Source organism: Uloborus diversus, chromosome 9, assembly GCF_026930045.1.
Source record: "Uloborus diversus isolate 005 chromosome 9, Udiv.v.3.1, whole genome shotgun sequence".
Classification (NCBI taxonomy): domain Eukaryota; kingdom Metazoa; phylum Arthropoda; class Arachnida; order Araneae; family Uloboridae; genus Uloborus; species Uloborus diversus.
This window is the reverse complement of record NC_072739.1, coordinates 103494743-103520087: the sequence shown is the minus strand read 5'-3', so window position 1 is coordinate 103520087 and position 25345 is coordinate 103494743. Positions and strand designations below refer to the sequence as shown.

The 25345-nt window shown below is 34.5% G+C and overlaps 1 protein-coding gene across 2 annotated transcripts in view; it reads right to left on the bottom strand.

Moving 5' to 3' along the window:
- LOC129230595 (CD109 antigen-like) overlaps positions 1-25345 on the bottom strand; it is a 131898-nt gene that overhangs the window by 59161 nt on the left and 47392 nt on the right. For both annotated transcript variants that reach the window (XM_054865002.1, XM_054865003.1), the window contains one exon: positions 601-666. In XM_054865002.1, the coding sequence (XP_054720977.1) occupies positions 601-659 (59 nt within the window). In that variant the 5' untranslated portion in view covers positions 660-666. The remainder of the gene's footprint in view (positions 1-600; positions 667-25345) is intronic.

The following is a 25345-nucleotide window of genomic DNA, read 5'->3' as shown; positions in this document are numbered from 1 at the left end:
AAATTAGCCGAAGAAGTACAACATTTCAACTTTGCACTAACCATGGCCCCACTAAATTTCGCTTATGCTTATAGGGCGTGACAATCGCTGAAACTCATGGCAACAAAGAGGGTGCTACAGGGAACCCCTGTTGCCATTGATTGGTGAATGCAGGGGTTCTGTTCATCGCCTCTTGCGGTCAAAATGGGCGACGTCCAATCAAAAAAAAAACTTTGAAACGTTGACATTGATTGGTGGATGCATGAGCGGATCATAGTTGCATCGGTTTAACACAGAAAAGTTAATAAATTGTCATGACCCATTTAAGACCCAGCGCTATCTAGTGGGGCCATGCACTGACAATAAAGCAAATGTCTGACTGAACAAGTGTAAGTGGATGGGCCTTTGTTTTACCTCTTTCATTAGCCATTGGTCAGAAACTGCAGCACCTCCTACAGTTTTTTTTTTTTAATTTCGAATAGCCAAATACAAGCCTGCACTTCTTATCGTTACTTGTACACCAACGTTGTTCTAGCGTTTTTAACTCCATAAAATAAAAAAACGAAAATTACATCACTTTTTTTTTCTTCTTTAAATACTATTTTGAAGAAGTAAACATACCTTTGACAGCTGACCAAATTGAGAAGAAGGGCATATAATGCCCCTGTAAACAATAACATTTTCAACCTGAAAAAGAACAAAAAGGTATAATACAGATTTATGGTAGTAAATGTGAAAAAAACACACAGAAATTCTATCCTTCTTATTCCTAACATATGTTAGTACAATACTTTCTGAAACACGTTATTTCATTTAGTTAGAACTTATTAAGAGCAACTTGTAGCGAAGAACTTGTTATTATTTTCAAAAGAACGGGTCTTCATCACCAGTAATTTACTTACCAGGAAACCATACGATAGTGTAATAATGAAAAAAAAAGACAAAAAAATCTAAATAAGTAGCAATTGAAAGAGTATAGTGAAACATGTTTCTGGACGCAATTATTATTCGCCCTCGTCTCCTCAAGGCATAAGGTCTGAAAGTCTGCCAAACTCTGAAAAGTAGACAAATTTAGTAAGTTTCGGTGAGAATAGGAAGAATAGACATCTGTCACACGCTTTTCCAGTTAAATATATTAAAACTGTGGAAAGATATCGGAAATCTAATGAGCTGTATTTTAATGATTCTTGGAAACGCGATGAATCTTAGGGATTGTCTTCAAATAAATCTATTTTCATCTGTGAATGATTGTGGGCAAGTGTTGCCAATTTACGAACGATCTGGTTGCAATTTTATGTCCATCCAGACTGAAATCCACACTACAAAATCTGTTGTTCGTTATACTTAAATCTAATTAAGTGGAAAACCCTCATTACCTAAACCCATTAATGTATCACCTGCTGCACACCCCATCTTAGTCAAACAAAAGTCTAGCCGATTTTAATTAAGGCGGTCATGCTTCATCACGATTATAGTGCAGTTTTGTTGGAACCTTGAAGTTCGTGACCGACTAAGATAACTGAAAAGAAAATTGCTATCTTCCAATTAGCACAGCGGTAAATGTTCCAAAGCTTATCGTTAATTATATCGTCGATAATTATAGTATGTAAGATACTGTAATTCATTATACGTTTAATGCGTGCAATGCTTATCTCAGTGCCTAATACAAGTTGGGGAGAAGTATAACTGAAAGAACTATTTTCAATAATTAATAATAAAATGGATGCCAAGAGACTTTTTAATAGCATGAAATGATTAACCCTTTGAAGCACGATGGCTTCGTTTGAAGTCGCAATTTTTCTATTTATTTTGCTTTAACTTATTTACTTATTTATATTTTCCAGCCAACTCCACAATTAGCCAGAAAAAGAAAGAAGAAACGGCAACCACTAATGAAGCCACCGACCCTCGGGTTTAAAAAAAAAGAATGTAGTTTTTTTTTTTTTTAAATTGACTTGAAGCACTTTTTAAAGAAGGATTTATATAATTTTGTTTTGTAAATGCCAAACTATTAAATCAAAGAATGAAAAGAGCAAAACAAAAATACTAAACTTATTGAGGACATATTTAAATGCCTTTTACACATAAGAACGTGAATTCTTAGAGCAAATGAATTAACTAATTGGGGAAAAAAGTTGCAAGTTTTTTTTTCTTTTTTTAATACAGCTAAGCGTTGTTTTTCAAATAAATAAAAAAAAATAGTCAAAAAGAAAACATGTAGTAATTACAAATGTTTTTTTTTTAATTAAGTATTTTAAAAATGAAAAAATAAAAACAAGTTTAAACTTCTAAAGTCGATTGAAATTTGTGTAACAAACCATATCTCTTTCAAATTCAAGACTTTCGAACTTTAAATCTTTCCGATTCCAACAAAAATCTTGAAATATAACTATCAATTAATAAGGGAAAATATCGTGGAACTGTCTTTGAAGCACTTCGTTTTTAAAAAATAATATACTTTTGGAAATAATTGAATATCAAAGGGCATTGTTATTTTGTTTTTAATGGAAGATATAATTTAAATGTTTTCTAAGCTGAAATGCAAAACAAAATCAGAAGGATAGACGAAGCGTATGGCTGCAAAATAGGTACATTTCCGGAAAAAAAAAAGGAAAAATTCATATATCCTACAAAAAGATAACTAAAAGATTATTATAACTTTTCCTGTGTTTTGTTTAAGCCATTTAAAGAGGACTATTTTGAAACTTTCCAGCGGTCTCAGGTTGTTGAGCTACCTAAGCATTGCAATGAAAAAACTTTTTAAAAACAAAAGCGCATTTGCGAATTGGATATTGGAATTGAAGATACCTACGTTTGCAGATAAACGTTTCAAATATTGTGAAATGAAATGTCAGCATTTCTTAAAATTTCAGTGCAATTCACAGTTTTGTAAACAATCGGAGAAAAACTGTTTACTTTTATGTGGTGAAATGAATTGGTATATTGAACGTATTTGATTCCCTGACGAAACAGTGATCAATCAAAAACGAAAGCAATGGAAAAGGAAATTAATGCTTTGCAAAAGGGAATGTTGTTTCTAAACACTGTCAGAAGGAATGTTGACAGTATAGAGTCATCGACCCATTCCTCTGATTGCACGTGGTTCGCGTTTAAAAGGACCAAAGGAAAACAAAACACACGTGGCCCTGAAGGCAAGCCGGCAAAAGCTAATATGGCAGCTCGTCACGTGGGATTTGGATGACAAGCTCTAGACGCGGACATTTTTGTTCCCAGACTGTGGGAATGGTATGTGGTTGACAGAAATGATATCTTGTTATCTTCAGAGGCGAAATTCGGGAAGCTTGGGGACGGGGCTCGAGGAATACGGTTGTAAAAAATGACCTAATTATCTGAGGAATGTCAAAAGGGGTCCACAGCGTGGGTGAAAGGGCGCCTGAGGATAATGGTAAAAATCGAAACGATTATGCAGGCTTTCGGGACCAAGAGGCAAAAATAATACAGTGAAACCCCGATTAAGAAAAAATAACTCTTTGAAAAGTATAATATCTATACTCTTTTGAATCATTTAAACAAATTTGTTGTGAATTCGGGCGTTTAGGGCGAAAATTTTCCGTATGGAGTCCGGTAATGGTCAGTAATATAACCGGATTAGGCAATAGGTTTGTTGCCGGGTAACAGCGTGCTTAGTTTTACAAAAGCACAAAAGGAGACATTGTTTATTTTAGAATATTTTTCTTCTTTCCCAGGTAAAACGTAAAATGAGGGAAACTCAATAGTAATAAACTTTCTATACAGGTTAAATTATCAGTAAGTGTACGGAAAAACTGCGACCTGATGAAAAAACGTGAAATGCGGGAAAAACGTAGATTCGGGGGCGTAAAACCGAAGGTTCACTGTAGTTCAAAATGAAAATACGTGGCATAAGCAACAGGATACAGGCAGAAAATATTTACGATCAAACCTCACGACACGTGACAAGACTCCGAATATCACGTCACTTTTCTGAAGTCAAGAAAACTCATGGCAGTATATAACATTTTCCAGATTTCACGACAGTGCTTTATCGTGAAATTGCGGTTACCACGACGCTATAAGCTGTTTGACAGGTTCAATGTTTTCTTTATAACTAAAATAATTTCAATAAAATAATAAATACATCTGGAAAAGATTCTTGTTGAAGTTATGAAAATTGTTCTTGACATGAGTATGAGGAGCAATGGGAAGGACTGCACAGCAGGTCGATTTTAACTACGGAAGTGGGGGAGAAGAGAAAGGGCATAGTTCAGCGGTTCCCAACCTTCTTGATTGTGCGGCCCACCAGTTTTGTAGAAAATACGATTGAGACCCACTAAGGAATACAGTACTTTCACAGCCAAAATTTACTTTCGGGGGGAGGGGGGAAGGGGTCCTGTTCGTAACTGGTCCTAAGTGTAAATAATACCGTATTAGGACTGAAAGTGCGTTATAAACAAGAGTTCTTGTGACATTAATCTCTTTCTCCCCTTATGTTGCACCACAGATATAAATATACTGTACCAGAACAATTTTCAAAAATAATGTTAAGAAAGGAAATTTTTTTATTGCATTCACTTAGCTGGCATAGCTATAAGGAATCTCAAGAACACGTCATCAAAGTTAAAGCTCCATGGGATTTTTGGCGTTGTTTTTCCTCTCCGAGGGAATTGATAATTGGACTCAAACTGGATAGTTTTAGTCTTAAATAATTCGCAACATTCAATTCATTTCAATAATTTTTTTTAAACTGCAATTAAAAGTCTCATTCAAATAGGTAAGTTGTCGAAAAGCCCCTCAAGTGCCTCAATTCACTAGTTCGCCATGCCAGTTCAGCGAAGGAGCAGCATTTTTAACTAGCAGTTTGTGGGAATTTTCATTAAAGAAGTTTCTGATTCATTAGATTTTATCTTTAATTATAAGGGAAAGTTCCTAAAAAATACATGAAAAATCTTAATCCTAAAGTTCCTTATTGGCGATTAGCCAGGGAGAGTTGTGACGGTATATCTTACAAGTAAATTTTCGCAAAAAACTGTAGTTAATACCTCAAGATTTATCTTGGTTCAGATTCTCGACCAGTGTCCACGGCCCAGTAACACACTGTTCATGGCCCACTTGTGGGCCGCGGCCCATGGGTTGGGAACCGCTGGCATAGTTACTCAGATGTAGTGAGCAGATGAGTAGTTATTGCACGCTTCTCATATGAGCGAAGTAGAATATTAAACAACTTAAATTGACAAGAAACATATAAACTTAAAGTACAGAAAATAATTAGAAAGCGTTCTTCAGTTCGAACGAGGGAAACTAGCTGTCGGAATCTCGTTCGATTTTAATCAAAAGTGAGGAGTTCCTCAATTGGCTTCTTTCTTACTCAACTAATAATTCTGGACCCATTAGCACCCCCCCCCCTAATTGAAAAGCAACTTTGCAAAAATAGGATTGTTTAAATTGAAATGATAGAATTAAAATTTTATCGGAAAGTATTTTAGTGTGAAATTTAATTGAAGCTTATTGAAAACATCAAAATTATTTAAAATATTATTAAATTTGTATAAGTTATTGTTTTAACTATTTTTTCGAAGCTACTTCGGTCAAGACGTCCCTCCGCTAATGCTAACTTTTTGTTGACAGTTCGGACGGCGACGTGATAAAGGCAACATACGAAATATTGTTTTTTTCACGTCTCAAACTGAAACTACTGAGAGTCTAGTATTGTAATAATTTAATGTTTTGTGTAGAGAGAGAGGGAAGTCATATGTATGTATTAGGGTCTGTTGGGGTAATTTAGGTATAAGTTATATTTTTTTGAATAAAATGAAAACTATGAATTGGATACACCTACAAAAATTCACAGTGATAAACATCTTCCTTACCTAATAATATATGCTGAAAAAATGTTCCTAACACTCTTTTTCAAATTGATAAAACATAAACACAACTGTAGATATCAATGCAACGCAAAACCGGCTACTTTCAAATAGTGCTGCTAATTAATCTGCCACTCTATGTTTTTCAAGTTTAGGTATGTAGACGTTACATATGTTTAATTTAGTTTGACATTGAATTGAAACATTTAACATGATTTGTTTTCATGTAATTAATGATTTTAAAAAATGGGGTAATTTGGATATACATTACATTTTACCAATCAGAAGGACAAATAACTTTATTGCGCTACAAACATAGGCGTGTATGCGCATTCTCACCGCCGAAGGTAATAAATGCTAAAAATGAATTGGAAGGTTGTTTAAATTTGCTTAAATGTTCTGTAACAAAAACCTACTTCCCGCTCATTAACAGCTCGTCATATTGTGTTATTTTCAGTCTAAAATTCTTCTTAATACTTAAAAAAAACTAGTACTTATACTATACCATTATTTCTATTGTACTACATTCAACCTAAGTTTGAAAACATTGAGAAAGATTGTTATTAAATGTATGCTTTGCTCTTTAACCATTACTATACCCAAATTCCCTCATCCGTGGGGTAATTTGGATATAGTGAAACTTATGTTTGCCATTTATATGCAAATAAACTTATTAACATGTAATTTGTAGAAAACTATTCTAGAAAGTTATATTGCTAAGCTGAAGCAAGAAAGAAAAAAAATATGTATGTATAAATTTATTACAGGACTGGAAAGTTCAAATTAGGTCATTTTTATACCCAAATTATCCCGACAGATCCTATTTTTAACTGACAAATTATCATTTAATAATGCTTTGCATTGATATGATCATTCTAGTAAAATAATGCAAGCACGCATATTCTTAGCCTATTTATTTATAACAGAGGTTCCCAGACTGGGTGTCGCGGCACCTTAGTGCGCCCCAGAGACAGGCGAGGGGTGTTGCGAAGTATCCACAGAACTAAATCTTTGTTTTTTTATGAAATAAAGAAGCTAATTGTTGGCCATCAAAATTTCACATGGCTTCAAATATTTAACTTCAATAGAAGTAACAAATGAGGGGTGCCATCAATTGTATGCTATTAAGGGTTTTAAAAAGATCTTTTTTTTAACAAGCAAATAAAGAATAGGACACTGTTACCATACACATTCTGATTTTTCCCAGAGTCGGCTCTAGTAGTTTTGCCGCCCTAGGCGATATTGACAAGAGCCGCCCCATTGAATAATATAGATAGTAATAGTATATTGAATAAATATACTCAAATAAAAATAGTAAAATGCTTGAAATTAAAGTGAGTTTCAGGTTAAATTCCAAGCTGGGCTTTGCATATCCAAGCACTGGTTACACACTTTAAATTATCTTTTTTTAGCATTAAAGTAGTGCATCTTATGACATGGAACAGACATACATTTTCAAAAGATTTTTAAATCACGCAATTTGCCACCTCTAAAATTAAATTGAATTTCTAGTTAAATTCCAAACTATGTCTTGCATATCTAAACACTGGTACACACTCTAAATTATTCTTTTTTAGCATTGGAGCTGTGAATCCTGTAGCTCTGAAACAAATAAGTATTCTTACTCAAAAAATAATAATAATGTTTCAACTTCGAACTTTGCTATCCTTAAAACCAGGTCGCCTACCTCAGGAGCCGGGCCTGTTTTTCCCACAAAATCATACGAATATGCAAACATGATATTTATCTATACCTTTTTACACGGCACATACAGAGATATACATATACAAGCTCATAGAGATAAATGAGAAGGGCACAGTGAGAAATTTTCACTTCTGAGAAAGGTGGCACAACGTAAAAATGTTTGATAACCCCCTGATTTTTTTTTTTTTTTTTTTTTTTGAGCAATCACGATTGCTTATTGTTCTCATTTGACCGTTTTTGGTGTCCGTGCCTTTTTCAACTTAGACCAGAATCCTCTGCTGGCGGCGCGGCGCGGCTGCTCCGGTCCTGAGCTATCCGCTTCTCCTGGTCGGAGGCGTCCATGTCCTACACACACGCATGTTCACACACACACGACTTCACACACATACACTCACACACGCCTACGTGCATACACACAGTTCTACGCACACACACAACTATGCACAAGTAACCGCCCAGGAGGAGAGGCAGTCTTGGGGGGACAGGAGCCGTTTCTAGAAACAATAACTCCAATGAGTAGGGTCCTGTTTCAGTTCGTGATTGCGAAAAACATAATTTGAATTCAAAATTTCAGAATTCAATTTTTTTTTTTTCACCACCTTTGTCACCTTAATTTCTTTTGGAATACAAGTATTCATAGTGTTGTTGTCGTGTTGGGGTTATTGATAACTACGAATAAATGTCTCGAGATGCTATTATCTAGAGAGGTTGGACTTCTCCATTAACATGTGAAACACAAGAAAGATTTACAGCACAAAAAGAGGAAATAACACCCAGGGCTCCAGTGGGAATCAAACTCACGACTTCCGGCATCCGAAGCGGAGTTTCTATCTCAAAGTCACGGAGGCCCCTAGCATTTGTTACTTCAGTGTTACAATGTTTGTAATCTTTATGAAGGTAAAAACAGCGTTTTAAATGTAAAAAAAAAAAAGAGGAAAAAAGAGTGGAAAAGAAAACGAAACGGAACATGGTACTTCTTTCTAATTACTAATGGTGAAATGTAAACAAAAATATGTTATATTTATCGACTTAGTTATCGGTTTATGAGTTTAACCATCAAGAACTTTTCTCAGTAAGAACAGCAGATACTGCGAGGCGTTCGAACCCACAAGAAGTCGACCTTTTCGTAGGCAACCAAATATGTCTGCCGCCGCAGCTTACACTTCAAATAACCGCCGGCCCAAACTATTTGAGAAAAGCGCGGCAAATGGTATGGCTGAACTTTTGACCATTGAATTCCTTCAGATGTCAACGGTCTTGTCAGGTAACAATTCGCTGCTGCGGCGTGATCATCCTTAAGACTAGAATTAAAAGAAAAAAAAAAAAAAACAATTCCATTTTTTTAGAGAAAACGAACAAATTCAGGCGATCTTTTACTTTACCGTCAAACAGTCAATGGGGTCGTTTCCAAAATTTTAAAAGTATTTTTTTCTGAAAGAGCATGCTTCAAAACATAGGATCTGACCATTTTAAAAATAATTTGTTTAAATTTAATATTTAAGAAAAAAAAATACTTAAATCGGTGCGCTTTCATTGTTTACGCTCCTGCCGATGACATAACAAATTATGAAATGCCATTCAGTGTTGCTATTCACAGAGCAAAATATTTAATTCGCATCTTCACTCACGTGTATTGGCAACGATATGGTTGATAGCAAGCGTAGAGCGCAATATTTAATTCGCTTCTTGATTATCATAACGTGGAAACGCATAGAAAGATGCAGCAAAGTGCATCATTTGTGACATCATCAAGACCACGCGTTGTTTGAAAAATCGGACACTTAAAAAAAATAATAATAATTCAACAATAACTGTTGGGGAAAAACAAAGTATTTTCTGAGTCCTTGTTTTTTTTTTTTTTTTTTTTTTTTGTTTGTTTATTCTATCAATTTCATTGACTAAAAGTAGTACTTTTGACTGAAGGAAACAACCCCATTAAGGGAAAAGTTGGTACCCTAATTTGTTTAAAAAATTAATTTTCAATTTTAAAAAGTTCAAACTATTGAAGTCAAGAGCTTTCAAACGTTCATGTAAACGAATTCGAAAATTTAAAATGAAAACTATTTAAATTTTTTTACACGTTATCTTTTTTCCTTTGTAATTTTTTTTTCTTTTTTTTTTTTAATGCTACCATTCAATTGAAATATTAAAAATCAATGTGAAAAGCACAACGTAGCAGTAAAAATGGAATTACTTACGCAATTGTGTGCATTTAATAATGATTTTGCTTTTTATTTGTTGCATTTTTTAGAATTTGTAAACTATCAGTTTGAATTTTTATTGATGCTTTCGTATTCACAGTTCCAGAGCTTGAATACGCCACCATGCGGCGATTAACGAAATTAGTCTAAGGGACAAAACATTACTAAATGCATAGTAAATAATTAAGATAAACTATAAAAAAAAATCCATTTCAGAAAGAATACAAATGAGAAACCGCACAATTATGAAGAAAAAAAATCACTCATTTTATTACGCTTAAAACCTGGATTATAAAGTCACTGGATTTTTGTTTTTCCTGTTTGAGCAGGAGAGCCATTAGCAATCGCCTCCTATATCTTATTTGTATTGCGAATAATGCATATTATTTTCATTCTTTTTGCCAAACGATGGAAAATTTGTTCATGTTAATGCAATGTTAACCATTAAAGTTCAGATTCCTTTAATAACGTGAGATTTGAAATAAAAGAAAGAAAAAGATAAAAGCGATAATAATCTTTACCAAAGCCTTATAAAGAAAACACAACTTTGTTGAACATAACTTTGTCAGCCAGTTCCCATAAAGAGATCGAAAGCACACTTCCTCAATGCGAAACTAAATGAAGCAGAAATCTTCCGTATTCTGTTCGATTAAACAGGTGTTTTGTGTAGCGATGAAGTATATTTCCTTCCGAACCTGTCTATCACCCAAAAAGAAATCATTAAAGGCTTTAAATTGTCTGATTTTGGCTTTTCCGTTTGTGTTTTGTAACAGGGTATTGTACGCACAGAATGTAAAGTGATCGGAGATTTACGATACATTTGTACCAAAGATTTATTTTTATGATTTCCGTTTGGAAAACACGTAGTTTCCCTGTAAGAGCAAGAGAAGAATTAATTTTTCTGTCAAGTGAATTTTTTGAGCAAGAACGTACTAGTGAAAAAGATTGAAAATTCATTCCACACACACAGAAAAGGAAAAAGAAAGATTGTACACTTTGATTAAAATGCAAATTAATGACACAGCGAAAAATGATTTAGTGTCAGTTGGTGTAAAAGGATACATTGGGTAAATGAAAAAATCTATTCAGGGGCGCCCCGATGGGAGGTCACGGGAGAGGTCACTGTGAACCATGGACAGATCCAGAAAATATTCAAGGAGGGGGCGATTGTGTTTTACTCTTTACTTTTGGAAAATATCATCGCCTAAAATTGAGAGTTTTGAACTTCCAATTTGAAAAAAAAAAAAAAAAATCATGTAGAAAAATTCCGGTCCCTATCCCCAGAGTAATAAGATATGAGCTACGAGTTTACGTTTTCAAGACTTCAACTTCGGAAGAATTACGGGGAAGAGCTACCTTTCTTCTAACACCAACGAATATTATATAAAATTCGTTTTTGAAACTTTAATATCGAAAATATACGCGAAGAAAGTTTGTCTCTCGGCTCAAGGAGGGGGCGATCGCCCCCCTCAGCCCTCCCTTGTCCTCAGAGCCGGCCTTAGCACATGCGGGGCCCAATTAGAGAAATCTGGCGGGGCCCCTTACAGATTGATCGTACAAATTCGAGAAGTGCTAACCGATTTTTTTTTTACCGGGACGGATGGTCACCGCAGACTTCTCTCTCCCAAGAGGGTTTTATGGCGCAAAAAAACTCAGTTTTATACCCTGTTTGGTAATGATAGGGGAAACGGGAGGAGTTTCCTCCCGGAATTTTTTTCGATACTGAAATGAATTTTATGCTATCCATTTGAAGGAAGGGTTCGAGTGTTTTCTTGTGGTAGTATTTTCTAAAAGGGAAATTTTAAGCTATTGTGCTGATGCTAAAGAAAGGGGTCATTAGATAGTAAAAATGTTTCAGAGACCTTCCTCATGAAATATTTCGAAATTTGAATCTTAAAAACACTATTTTAGGTTACCTTTAGAGACGATAGAAGAGAAGAAGGAAATTTATGAATCTCTTCCTTCCTTGGAAATCCTTTAAAATTGAAAACTGAATGGTGTAATTTTAGTCCGTTTTTTGTGATAACGTTGAGGTAAGGGTGAGCGTTTGATTATCCTTCTCCTGAACTTTTTGAAATAAAGGTCTTAAACACGCATCTTCAGTCACGTTAAGAGAGATGTCAGGGTTTGGTTGGCTCCAAGTAATTTTTTGACCTTGAAGATTTAAAAACCAAATTCCATTCTATATGTATAAACGTTAGAAGAAGAATGGCAATTTGCTTTCTTTAGAATTGTTATGGAGATGTTTTCCGCGTATTAAATACGCAGTATTTGAAGTTTATCATTTATTTATTTATTTTTCAGAATTGCACTTACGTTGGTGTTAATTGTGTAGTAAAAAAATTGGCATTGCTGCTAAGTTTTAAGATTTTTTTATCAATACTAATAAAGAAAGTAAAAAAATAATAAAAGTGAATATATAAATGAAATTAAAAAGATAGCTTTGGAAATTAATGAAATTTCGGAGTTTCATGTAAATTTCCGCATTGCCCATGTAATACGAGTAGATCCTGGGATAGGGGTCCTTGATCCTTGCGTTATTGCGGACTGCTAATAATCATTAAAAATTTGTACTTCGGTTCCCCACTACCTAGTTCCTTTCTCTTGATCGGAAGTTATAGGATACAGCAGGTATCGCCTTAGATATGGATTTAAAAATTTTTAGCTGGCTATATGTTTTATTTTTTTCTTCAGGAAATTTATTTGAGACTAGTAGTTTTGGACTTAATAGGGTGCTAAAAGCCTCAGGAAATTCCCCCTATACTACCTCAATTGCACTGAAAGTAGCTCCATACCCGCCAGATTAAATATCAGTTAAGCATATTATGATTAATATCAGTTAAGTTCATTTGAACCTTATATTTCCTTTATTTTCTTTTGTGAGGAAAAAAATATTTTTTTAGAGCGGGGCCCCTGCTGGTGCGGGGCCCCATTGGGATCTTTTACTCTAATCGGCTTAAGGCCGGCTCTGCTTGTCCTTGCTGTGAACTTCTAAAAAGTTCACAGCAAAGTTCGGAAAATTTGGAGTTCTATTCGTTAAAATTATCATCGTTCGGCGAAATTTGGAGTTTCATTCGGCAAACTGAGAATTTTCGGATCGGTATATGGAGTAAGAACTTACACTTCAAGAAAGAAACTTCTTTGGATGATGAGATACTTACATTAACAGCGTTGACAGAAAAAGAGCATTTTCCATGGGGAAAACTGGTCGCCAAGCGCACATTCGAAAAAAACAGTTCAATCGCTACCGGTCCCGAACTGTTCCATTTATACACAATCCTCTTTACAGTAATTCAACTGATCCACTAATTTGAAAACAAAATGCTTGCAGATGCATGGATTGCGTCCATTAACATCTATTCGAGGAAATATAAATAGGGAAAAAAATGGAAAATTCAAGCTGAAATGTTTCAGCAGTCGCAATTCTCGCAGTTTGTTTGAAAAATAGCTTCGAATGTTTATAAATGAAATTTCTAGGAAATATTTATGAAAACTGGATATGGTATGCCATCCAGGTTATTCACTACCGCTATAATATTCTACTAATGCAATGCATACACAATGTGATCTACAAACAACCGAACTTTTTAGTGATAGAATAAAATAAGTGTGATAATATGTTTTAAAGCTATAATATTTATCTAAATAGGATCTATTTAACTCCATACTACGTTTTGAACGGTCAACTAATTTATCCATAATCTTTTTAAACTCTATTTTGAGAACGTTCTTTAGTACCTGTGACACGGTTGCTTAAATGGCTGGAACATCATAGTGAAAAGTTTCTTTCGTTGCAGTTCTTAGTTTCAGGAACAGAAAATCGATTTGTGCCCTCGATCACCATTCTTATTCGCCTGATCTATCACTATGAGATTTATTTTCTGTTCGCGAAACTGAAAACTGCAATGGAAAGGGAGCTTTTTATAATGATATTCTAGCCATTCCAGCAGGTGTGACACCAGGTCTAAAAAACATTCCCAAAACCGAGTTCAAAAAGTCTATGAATTAATTGGTTGACAGTTTCAAAACGTAGCAATGTTAAATGGATCTTATTTTGATTAAATTACCACGCTTATTTTAATCTATCGCTAAAAAGTTAGGTTTTTTTTTTTTTTTTTTTTTTTGATCACATTGCGTACACACGATGATGGATAAATTTTATAATATTCAAGCAGTTTTTGAACATGTAAACCATAAAAAATACAAAATATTAAACTGCGCGGAAACTAAAACTTCCTCAGCAAAAATTTCTAAAATTGATAAGTATAAAATTAGAAAAAAAAAGATTAAAAATAAGTTAACAAAGAAAGAATTAAATATCTTTTAGTTTTAGAATAAAATATCTTTTAGTTTCAGTGTCTCAATTTAATCATTCTTTTTACATCTTAAGTAATTCTTAACTAAATGCTGCTTATTTCGGTGATTGAATAAAATTCCAAAATCGGGAAAAAGTATAAGCTAGTAAAACAAATTTCCGGTCATTAATTCAAAGAGAAAATGAAATAACCATTAGCAAAAAAATCTGAAACAAAATCTGACGGGGCTCTGAGTAAAATATCGATTAAATTATTACGAACTTAAGCTCTTCCTTCACAAAAATTGATCGATGCGAAATTAGTTTTAAATACGGCTTTGCACTTCACTTCCTTTCCAAGCCCTTTTGTTTGCCAAAAAGAAAAAAAAAACCTAATTAATGAAAATTCTCAGAAAATGATTAATTGTTTAAAATACACCTTGAAGATTCTGTACGTGTGTTGTAGGGATCGCAAAAATCTGTAAGTGGTACCCGTGATTAATTACCAAAAAGGATACAATATTATACTGACAGAGCTGTAATGTAATAATTGTAACAAAAGTTTGAGTAATGTCCTGTGATAAAAGCTAACTATTTCGTTAATTGACTTCTAAACTAATATTGAAAACAGGGCCCGACTAACTAAAAGTGAGGCCAAAGGCGCACAATAATTTGGAGGCCCCCTCTCTATTTTATCACATTAAGTCAATGCAAAATAATGTTTAACTTTACCGCAGTGTACCTGTAGCTCTTACAGGGCCCTTGAGCGCCACAGACCCCTTTGCAGTTGCACTGTTTTCCCATGCCTCAGGGGCGTCCACAGGGGGAATTATGGCGCAATTTGCGCCATCAAAATTTGGGGGAGGGGGGATTTTAATTTTTATAATTTATTTATTTATTTAAATTTATTTATTGTTTTTTTTTAAATTTAAACTATTTATTTTATTTTATTCTGTTTTCTTATATTTCATTTGTTTATTTAGTTTATGTGAATGTGAGTGTGTTTGTATGTCATTCAAAGTTCGAACTTTTCTGACAAAATAATAATTTAAAATCAATGAACAAATAAATAAATAATATTTAAAACAAATACATAAAATAAAGAGGGCTAAATAATAAAAAAGGGAAAGAGCTCAAAAAAGGGGGGGGGAGGGATTTGCGCAATTGAACTGGGGGGGGATGGGCACCCCTCCCATGCCTAGTACCCCCACTGCTTATTTTATATTCATTTTATAACTTAATACCTTTATAGCTCAATTAAATGTGAATGGGATATTGCCCCTCCCCTCCCACACCAAAATTCAAAAGAAAAAATTCGTCATTTATCAAACAATGGGGAAGTTTCCGAAATTTTAAAAGTATTTTTTTCTGAAAGAGTATGCTTAAAAACATGGGATACGACAATTTTTTAAATAATTTGTTTAAATTTAATATTTAAAAAAAAATATTTAAATCGGTGCGCTTTCATTGTTTATGTTTCAGCCCGATGACATCACAAATGATGAAATGCCATTCAGAGACCAAAATATTTAATTCGCATCTTTATTCACGTGTATTGGCAACAATATGGTTGATAGCAAGCGTAGAGCGCAATTTTAATTCGCTTGTTGATTATCATAACGTGGAACCGTGGTAGAAAGATGCGCCAAAATGCATCATTTCTGACGTCATCAAGACCACGCCTTGTTTGAAAAATCGGACATTAAAAAAAATTAAAAAACTGTTGGAAAAATAAAAATATTTTCTGGGTATATGTTTTTTTTTTTTGCTTATTCTATCAATTTCAGTGAATAAAAGTAGTATTTTTGATTGTAGGAAACAACCTCATTCTTTTTTCAGTCTTCTTAGCTTCATAAGTCAGTTTGTTTATCCAAAAAAAAAGTAGCTATACTTAACATGACGTGCACAGAAATTTTGGGGCCCTTCACAAATGGCTTTTACTGGCCCCAACATATGCCCGGGTCAACAGGTGTCCCTTCTCCTCCCTTGGGCACGCCCCTAGTTCTAAAATATTTTTCGAGTTTAACTTACCTAATGAGCAAGTATCGAATCAAGCTTAATACTTAAGATGATTTCCGGTCGTATTTGACCAAGCTGGAGCAAAACGTGAAGTGAACTTCGTAGTTAAAAGCACGCCAGGCATTCCCAGCAATGGGGTTGTTTCCTTCAGTCAAAAATACTATTTTACTTTTAGTCACTAAAATTGATAGAATAGGCGGGAGAAAAAAACAGAGCCAGAAAAACTTTTTTTTTTTTTCAAATGACCGATTTTGGAAATAAGGCGTGGTCTTTATGACCCCAAAAGTGATGTACTTTGACGCTCTACTACACTGGCGCGCTAAATCTTTACGCTTTGCTGTCAGGTTATAATAATTTTCTCTGTGCGCTAATGGTATCAGGGAATGGCATTTCATCACTAGTGATGTCATGTGCAGAAGCGTAAAAAATGAATTTTAATCTGCGCACCGATTAAAATAATTGTTAAAAAATATTGAACTACGTCAAATTATTTTAAAAATTGTTAAATCCTATGTTTTTAAGCATGCTCTTTCAAAAAAAAAAATACTTTTAAAATTTCGGAAACAGCCCCATTATTTGTACATTGTACGCATACAGATGACATTATCTAAAAGTGGTCAATTTGTGTTCAGCACCCCCCCCCCCCCCAAAAAAAAAAAAACAAGTAAATCCGTCAAAACTCGAAATACTTCATAAATTTAATACTTTCTTCTATATTATGATATATAGATGAAAGTAAAAAAACAATTAATAAAAACTATTATTCTTCGCTGAGTTAATGTCACGAAGGATATACGCTTGGCTTGTTTTAAAGATTGTTTATTGAGCAGTTAGTTTCGCCAGGCGTTTAGAGAATACCAAGAGCGTTTTTATAAAAGTCGTTTTGTTTACAAGATGATATATTTTATAGAATATCAGGCAATATAACTTAGCATTGTTTTGAACTTATAACTAATTTTTAGTCAAGGTTGTGGAAAATCAAGCAATTGCAAAACATAGAATTATAAATATTGCTACGAACTAAAATGATCGCTAAAAAAAGAATGCAAAACAAATTCACCAAAAAATAAACACTGATTATTCTGTGTTGAACTTTAATCAACTTTGAAAACATTTTGAAAATGGGATATTTGTTTAACAAAGAGGCTTAAAATTTGGCTGAAATTTTTCTGACAAAAGGGTACGTTGATCTCTATCGCTAAATCAGAAGTCAATTAAAGAAGAATCGTTAAAATACCCTTCAGAGAACTGTCTCACACATTCACTAAATTAACTTTTTTCTTCCTGTAAAATGGGAAAGATCTCTATATTTAAGTCTTCTTAAAAAGGACTACGAGCCTAGCTGTTTGATAAGGATATACTGCGCACATTAATCGTTTGATTGCTGAGGAACTTTCTTGTAATTATGCCGTAATGAAGAGTAAAATGCATGTATTGAAAAATAATAGAATAGTCTATTTTTCAATGTACGCATTTACTCTAATTTTTACCCAAAAAATAATTTTTAACGGAGCAAATATTTTTAACCTCACTTACTACAAAAGAAATTTTCTACACAAATTTCAAAAATTCCTTATGTACATATAGCTCAAATTAAGTTGAATGCTTATTAATTTTTCATACTTCCTGTGTTATTTTTGGGTTGCTTGCCATTCTTTCTCTTTTTCGACAATAAAGCTCGAAGTAAATTGTAGTCTATGTAGTGTGAAAATTAACACAACAAACAATAGCGTGATCTCACTTCTGTGCATTTTGGACTCAACAAAAAAGAAGAGCGATAGCTCTTCAGCGGACTCAAAGGAGCTAAACATCAAAATATTTCAGACGCAGGGCCGTCCGAAGAGGGGGGGGGGGGCGAACGAGGCAATTGCCCCGGGTGCGTAGATATGAAAGGGCGCCATAAACTAAGCTTTTACTACTCGTACATTTCAAATTATTTATCAAAAAAATAGTTTTCAAAATCTAACATTACTTTCCAGATTACATGTTTAATTATGTAATAATTGATTTAAAAAAATGTTAGGTACTTTTCCAAAAAATGCCCACCACTCTGTGTGTGGCAAGGAGGCGTCAGAAAATATTCGCCCCGGGCAAGGTCCTCTCTTGGGGCGGCCCTGTTCGGACGCTATCATATGCTTCATGTAATTTTTTCATCGAGTAATGTTTTCATGCTAAGAGTATAGAATGTGCGAGAGACAAATGAATAAAAAAGGAGCAAAATTTGTTTGAAACCTCTTGAACATGAGACTTTATCAGAAATAGACATGTTAAGACTCCGCCATTACAACATTTTTTTCGCGAACCCCCTGAAAATCTCTCGCGAATCTCCAGCGGTTCGCAAACCACCGGTTGGGAACCGCTGACTTAAAAGAACTCATGAAATTTTCAAATCAACAGGCATTTCAATTATCTTCTCTGAAACTGTGAGGGAGGGGGGGGGGCGAGATTCGGTTTTCCGCCCATGGCTTGGTAAGGTGATTGTTGATATTCACCGGTAATATCGACAGTTATCATAGTTCGAACTTTCGCAGTAATAATAATAACAAAGGGACCTTTGCGAAGTACTTCGAACAAATGTAGAGTTCGTAACATGGCACTATTTTTGCCATAACTGTTCAATTTACTGTTTGATTAGCACATTGAAAGTATTTTAATTTGAGTTAGTGTACTGGTAGGATAAACTCAAAATAAAATATAGTGCTAAAAAAACAGATAATTAAATAACTGGCATGATAGCTCTCCGATATCGATTAAAGAAGCGATTCCGAACGATCGTTAACTGGAAAAGGTGCAGGAATCATCACGTCTCACTGAAGCACGAAAAAAGGTTACATCCCAGCAGCAAATAAAATTCCATTTTTCTCAAGCGTGCATCCCACAGCCCCGTCATCTGCTCAGTCAACAAAAACGCCTCTGAATTTGATGAAGCACGGCTAATTTCTAACTTGACTTTTCAGGGCCATCTGATGCACCAGGTGTTTCAGATTCGAAAATTTGCAAGAATAAATTATTTTTTAATAAATTAAAAACACCCAGGAACTAAACAGCAAAAAGTAATTTGCATACGATTTCCAACCCAAACCTATAAATCAAATTTATTTTACAATTCCAGTACAAAAATCAACTAAACACCCAATTACAAAATTTATACTGATTTTAATCACTTATACGACAAGATTTTTAATCACCTTTTGAAGGCGGTGTCTCCTATAAACTACTACCTAACTTAACTGAATACCCACCGAATCCTGAGTTAAACACTAATTTATCTAACAAGAAATTAAGTCTTAAAACCAAACCTATCAAAAAGTATACAAAATTACTTTGACAATGCTAGGATTGTGATTAAAGTTGTTATATGGTGTGATCAGACATTGATACAAAAATATACATTTTCCATGTAGCATACATACACTTCGGTGCGCACCCCCCCCCCCCCCGCAAGAATCATAGGTGTTCCCCCCCCCCCCCTTCTTCAAAATATTTACAAGTGTCAAAAAGTTAAAGTTAAAAAAAATAATGAAATAAATTTTAAGTGTTACTTTTTTCAGAGCGTACGCCCTCATACCTCTTGCGCCCTCCCCCCTCGAGCCACGGGGGTTGAGGGGGCGCTATGTGCGCCACTGCATACTGCAGTGGTTCATTAACTAGTAAGGGAAAAAAAGAAATAGCTGAAGTTTCTACATTCAAGTAAACGATCGCAGTTTAATAATTAAAATTTAACTAGTGTTTTAATATTACTGTTTTTAGGGGTACGCATAATTATTGAACACAAAAGGGTATACAAGTGTTGAAAAAGGTTGAGAACATCTGCACGAGAGCAGAAATAATCTGAAGGGGATCCATCTTGAAGGGTTGCATCGCACCGAACAAGTAAACAAAACATATTAGAATTGGCAATGTGTTAAAACCAAGTGCTTGGGGGGGGGGGGGGGGGGGGGACTTCCATGCCAGGTTTCTCTGTGCCGCTGCTAGTGTCTAAATGAAAAATCTTAAGAAGTACTGGGAAAACCGTAGGAGCAACACTTTGCTGCACAGTACACGTACTTAAAGAAATTAAGTTTCAGATAAATGACAGTCAAATAAACAAATTTCACAAAAATTATTTTTGTTATTTTGTTCAAATGTTTTCTATTCAACATGCTATTCTGTTAAAGAAAGGTGAACTTGTATAAGCTATTATTTTTCGTCTCGCCCCCTACATTTTCATAAAAAATTAAATGACACGAGGGTTATAAAAAAAAAGTACAAAAAAAAAAAAAAAAAAGGTAGCTTAATGTGACTGCTTTCAAGAATTCCAGATGCTGTCTTAGCTAAACTATGTATCAAAAACACCTCTCAACTTCGCTACAATCAAAACAGCGAAAAGACCCTCTTCAATGGTCCAAGTTGTTTACAATCAACGCTTATCTCTTTACACAAGATGGCATCCTTCCAGGCTTTGTCACTCAAAAATCCAGGAAAAAATTCCGAAGGACAGAGTGCCAAAAATGTAAAGCCTGGTAAAAAGCAGTGGAAAAAAGAAGTCCAACTTTCAAAACAATCCACCATAAATCCTCTTCAAGTCAGCACAGGGTCATCAAGCACAAAAACATACCCACGACAACGGGCTCTTGCAGTTATTTTCGAAAATTTAACGATGCGGCTTTTTTTCTTTTTCGCTAGCTCTTGTTAACAAAGGGGGGACATTTACAAGCAAACTTCAAATGGAAGGTACGACCAGAAGCATTAAAAGGCACGGGACTAGAAGCCCATAAATTCTGCAAAAAGACAATGAAATATGACGCATTGAGGATTTGTTGTGGCAGTGGAAAAGAACTACACAAGAGCCACATCGATACAAAAATCTATAACTGCCCATCAAAACAGACGCCTATCTGAACTGCGGAAAAGTTATGGAAATTTTTCAAATAATTGATTTGTTTACATACTTTTATGAATTCATTAACATTTCACCAAAAGACAATCTAGCCTTAGGTTCCTTATATCTTTTTCCTTCTACTTAGTAGATCTGTATTTTAAAAGAGATTGCTAATTTCACTTCTAATAAAATTCGTTCGCAAAATTTGATTGCTAACAAAAACAGGTGAATAAATTTAAAAGTACTTGAACTTAAAAAACACAGCCTTTTTTTTTAGTTTAATATCAATTTTAATGGGTTTTGTGACATGATTTTGCATTAATTTTTCGATTCCTTCTCGATTCCTAGCGTTTCAAAAAAAAAAAAATGTTTCTTAGAATTTTATATTAATTTCTGAAGCAGATACTTATAAAATTTAGTCTCTAAAATGTTAAGGTTATAAATTTTGGGGTTATATGGATTATAAAAGATTGCTTCTTATTAGTCTTGATCCTATTCTACTAATCAGTTATCTAATTCTTTAGAAGTTTTTCCAGTTTTATTAGAAAGTTACGAATCAAATTACTACATAAGGAAGATCATAAAATTCAATTTCTGAAAGAAGTGGCAGTAAAATTTGGTTTCTAAAATAGAAAAGGGGTTAATTTTTCTGCTAAAAGGAATTAGTGAAAAACTTGATTCTTAAAAATGACATTTAAAAGTTGAAATTTCCTAATGAAAGCTAGTTGTTACAAAAGGACGACGACAACGTTACTAAAAAATAATAAAATTTACTATAAAACTTACTTGACCAAGATGAACGATAACAAAAGAGGAACGGTAACAAATTTAATCTATGAGAGGAAACAACAACAAATTTGATCTCTAAAACAGATCAATAAAAAAGGTGGTTTCAAAAAACGGGATAGCAGTGAAATTTTGTTTCAAAATGCTTTCGACGATCTAGTTCAAATTTAGTAGTTTCTTAGAAAACCTATTTAATAAATGAATTCTTTGAAGGATAGCCAGTTTTGGACACCTGTAAGGCTCCTAGACTGTCAGGTCATCCATAAGGAACACATAATGCTCGAATATTTGAGTAATTGAATAGAGTCAGCGCTTATAACTTTTTTGTGCAAAAAAGTTTTGGTGCCAACCAAAGTGGTTGGGGCATCCATACTTCTATCAATTTTTGAATGTCCACATTTAACAGTTGGGTGGTTTCCAAAATTTTAAAAGTATTTTTTTTTTAAAGAGCATGTTTAAAAACATAGGATTTGACCTTTTTAAAAATAATGACAAAGTTTAATATTTTTTAACAATTACTGAAATCGGTGCGCAGAAACAATTTCATTTTTTACGCTTCTGCTCATGACATCACAAGTGATGAAATGTCATTCACTGATGCCATTAGCGCAGAACGCAATATTTAATTTGTTTCTTTACTCACATGGTCACACGTACTGGCAACGATATGGTTGATAGCAAGTGTAGAGCGCAATATTTAATTCGCTTCTGAAATATCATATCATGGAAACTGGAAACATGGTAGACAGCAGGCGTAAGCGTTCAGCGGCCAATGGACTACGCGCCAAAGTTCATCACTTGTGATGTCATAAAGATCACGCCTTGTTTGAAAAATCGGACATTTAAAAAAAAAATTAAAAATTAAGCGGTTTGGAAATAAAATATTTTTTTCGCTCCTTGTTATTATTATTTTACTCATTTTATCAACTTCAGTGACTAAAAGTAGTACTTTTGACTGATGGAAACAATCTCATTTCAACAACCCTGGATTAGATGTTAAAGCCCAGGGTAGTTTGTCCTACCATTAAATTCATTTTAGTCGTTTCATTTTTATTCGTTCTGAACCTAAATGAATTTCTTATCTTTCACCAATCTTGCTCCAAAAAAATATTTTAATGTACCAAACCACTTCAAGGAAAATAATGGCCCTATATCGGATTCAAAAGAAAGTGATAAATATAGTAACTAAACCATCAAATAGCTAACATGAGGCGACTTAAATCATGATTACATAACACTTTCAGGATTTGAATACGGAGTGTATATCTTCATAAAGAACTGGTGGGGAGTGCGAGCAAATGCAAAACATAAACGAAAAAGCAAAACGTTCTAAATGCCGAGAACCCATAAAATAGCTATTTATCAAGAGCCGCCACATATGGAGAAAAATGGGGCACTTAATGCTGATTTTACTGTAAGAAGCTGAGGAAAACAAGCTGGTGACAAAGCCGGTTTACTGTTTATTGCAAGGTCTTAAGGGCTATTTATTAATACGTAAGGGTCCTGAGGGGGAGGAGGTTGGAAAGATCTCTACATGCCCTTACTTCGGGGGGGGGGGGGGGGGGGGGGGTCAAAGCAATTCTCACGTATTATTTTCCATTAAAAATCGCGCGGTCAAGTGGTTTGGCAGGGTTCATATTTCATTTACGTCTAGAAGGTAAAAAACGCATTAGGATGAGCTGTTTTTTATTTGTTTTACAAAGAATGAATAGTGTAAACACAATAAAAGAGTCGCACTATGCATGGCATGTTTTATTTTTAGTTAGTATTGTATCATACAGGGGCGGACTGGGTCCTTCAAGAGGGTGCCAACCTTGGCCTCTAAAGGGCGCAAAAAAAAAAAAAAAAAAAAAAAAAATTAATTTGAATTTTGACATCTTGAATTCAAATTACGTTTTTCGCAATCACGAGTGTGTGTATGTAGGCATGTGTGTTTGTGTGTGGGGGGGGTATGTGTATGTCGGCATATGTGTTTGTGTCTGTGTGCAGGCATGAGTGTGTGGGTAGTTGTGTGTATGCGTGTGTGTTTGTATGTGTATGTGTGTGTATGTGTTTGTGTGTGTAGGTGTATGTGTGTATAGGTGTATGTGTGCATGTGTTTGTGTGCGTGTGTATGTGCGCGTGTGTGTAGGACATGGATGGAGACGGCTTTCGCTATAGGTGCAGCATCGTGAGGAGCCCGCCTGTCCACGGTGATGGTGCAGAGGGTGGCGGTGGGAAAATAAAATGATAGGACATCAAAAACAGTCAAATGAAAGCAATAAGCAATCGTGATTGCTCAAAAAAAAAAAAAAATAATAATAATAATAATAATAATAATAATAAAAGAAAAGTAAAAGGGCGGGGGAGAGATTGTACTCACGTTTACGAGTTCAAAGAAAAAAAAAAAGCTAAGTAAATTTGCACAAGTTTGTGAGCGAAAAAAAATGTTGCAGCAAAAAATAAACAAATAAATAAAAAAATAAATAAAAGTGTTCAGACTTGAGAACGCATAGGTGGGAAGGCGCAGCGGCCCACGGGCCAGCTGGCCAGTCCGCCCCTGGTATCATATCCAAAAAAAGGTCGAAAAAACATTTAGTATAGATTCCAACTATTTCGTAAAATTTTCTAAAGTGAGTGAGAATTCTAAAGCAAAATTAATAACGATTCCAGTGATGTAAGATTCGTCATTTTATGTATTTTTAAAAACGAAATGGAATCTTACGTAAGTATAGGGAGGAGGGGTTTGAAAAATCTTACATACCCTTACATAGGCGGACTGGGAGTCGAAAACTGCCAAAACCATCTTTACGTAATTAATAAATGACTCCTTAACACAGCGAAATAAGTTTTTTTTTTTTTTTTTAAATTTAGCCTAAGTTTGTGGTTTTTGAACATTTACTTTCTTGAGTTAAATTCAGCACTCAGAAAGAAGCCTGGTTTCGTGGCTTCTGATGACTAGCTTAATTACGTCTCAAAACAGGAGCGACAGTGAATGGGGAGGTAGTTTACGTCTGAAGGAATGATAATTGCGCAGGTACCCATTATGAAAATCCAGAAGTGCCCCCCCCCCCCACACACACACCTCCCAGACGAGAACACCACCTAAATAAAAAAAGAACCTCAACTAAAAATTTAAATGGCGGAGCCTGCGCCATGATAAGCCACATTTAGACCTCTTGCTAATGTTTAGCAACAGGGGCGTAGCTAAGGGGGGGTTTTGGGGACAAACCCCCCCCCCCCCCGAAACGTTAGTCTCAAAAAAAAAAAAAAGAGAAAAAGAAGAGAGAAGAGAAAGAAAAAAAAAGAAGAAAAGGAAAAAATTCCAAGCGATTATATATATATATATATATATATATATATATATATATATAGTCCAAGAAATAAAGTAACTAACGCATCAATCATACAGTTATAGCTAAAATGACATTTCAAACGCGATTTCGTGCTAAAAAATACACACATAAATAAATAAGGACCTTCAAAGCAAAAAGATTATTGTACAGTCGAATTCGTTTACAACGTGCGCGAAAGGACTGCAATATTTGCTCGTTTTAACCGAGTGCTCGTAAAAAACGAGTTTGTAGGAAAAAACAACCTAAACGTTCATATTTGATTATTACTAGTTGTTATTATTTCCGGTTAATTGTCTCTTCCGGTTAATTGTTCCGACTCATTGTCT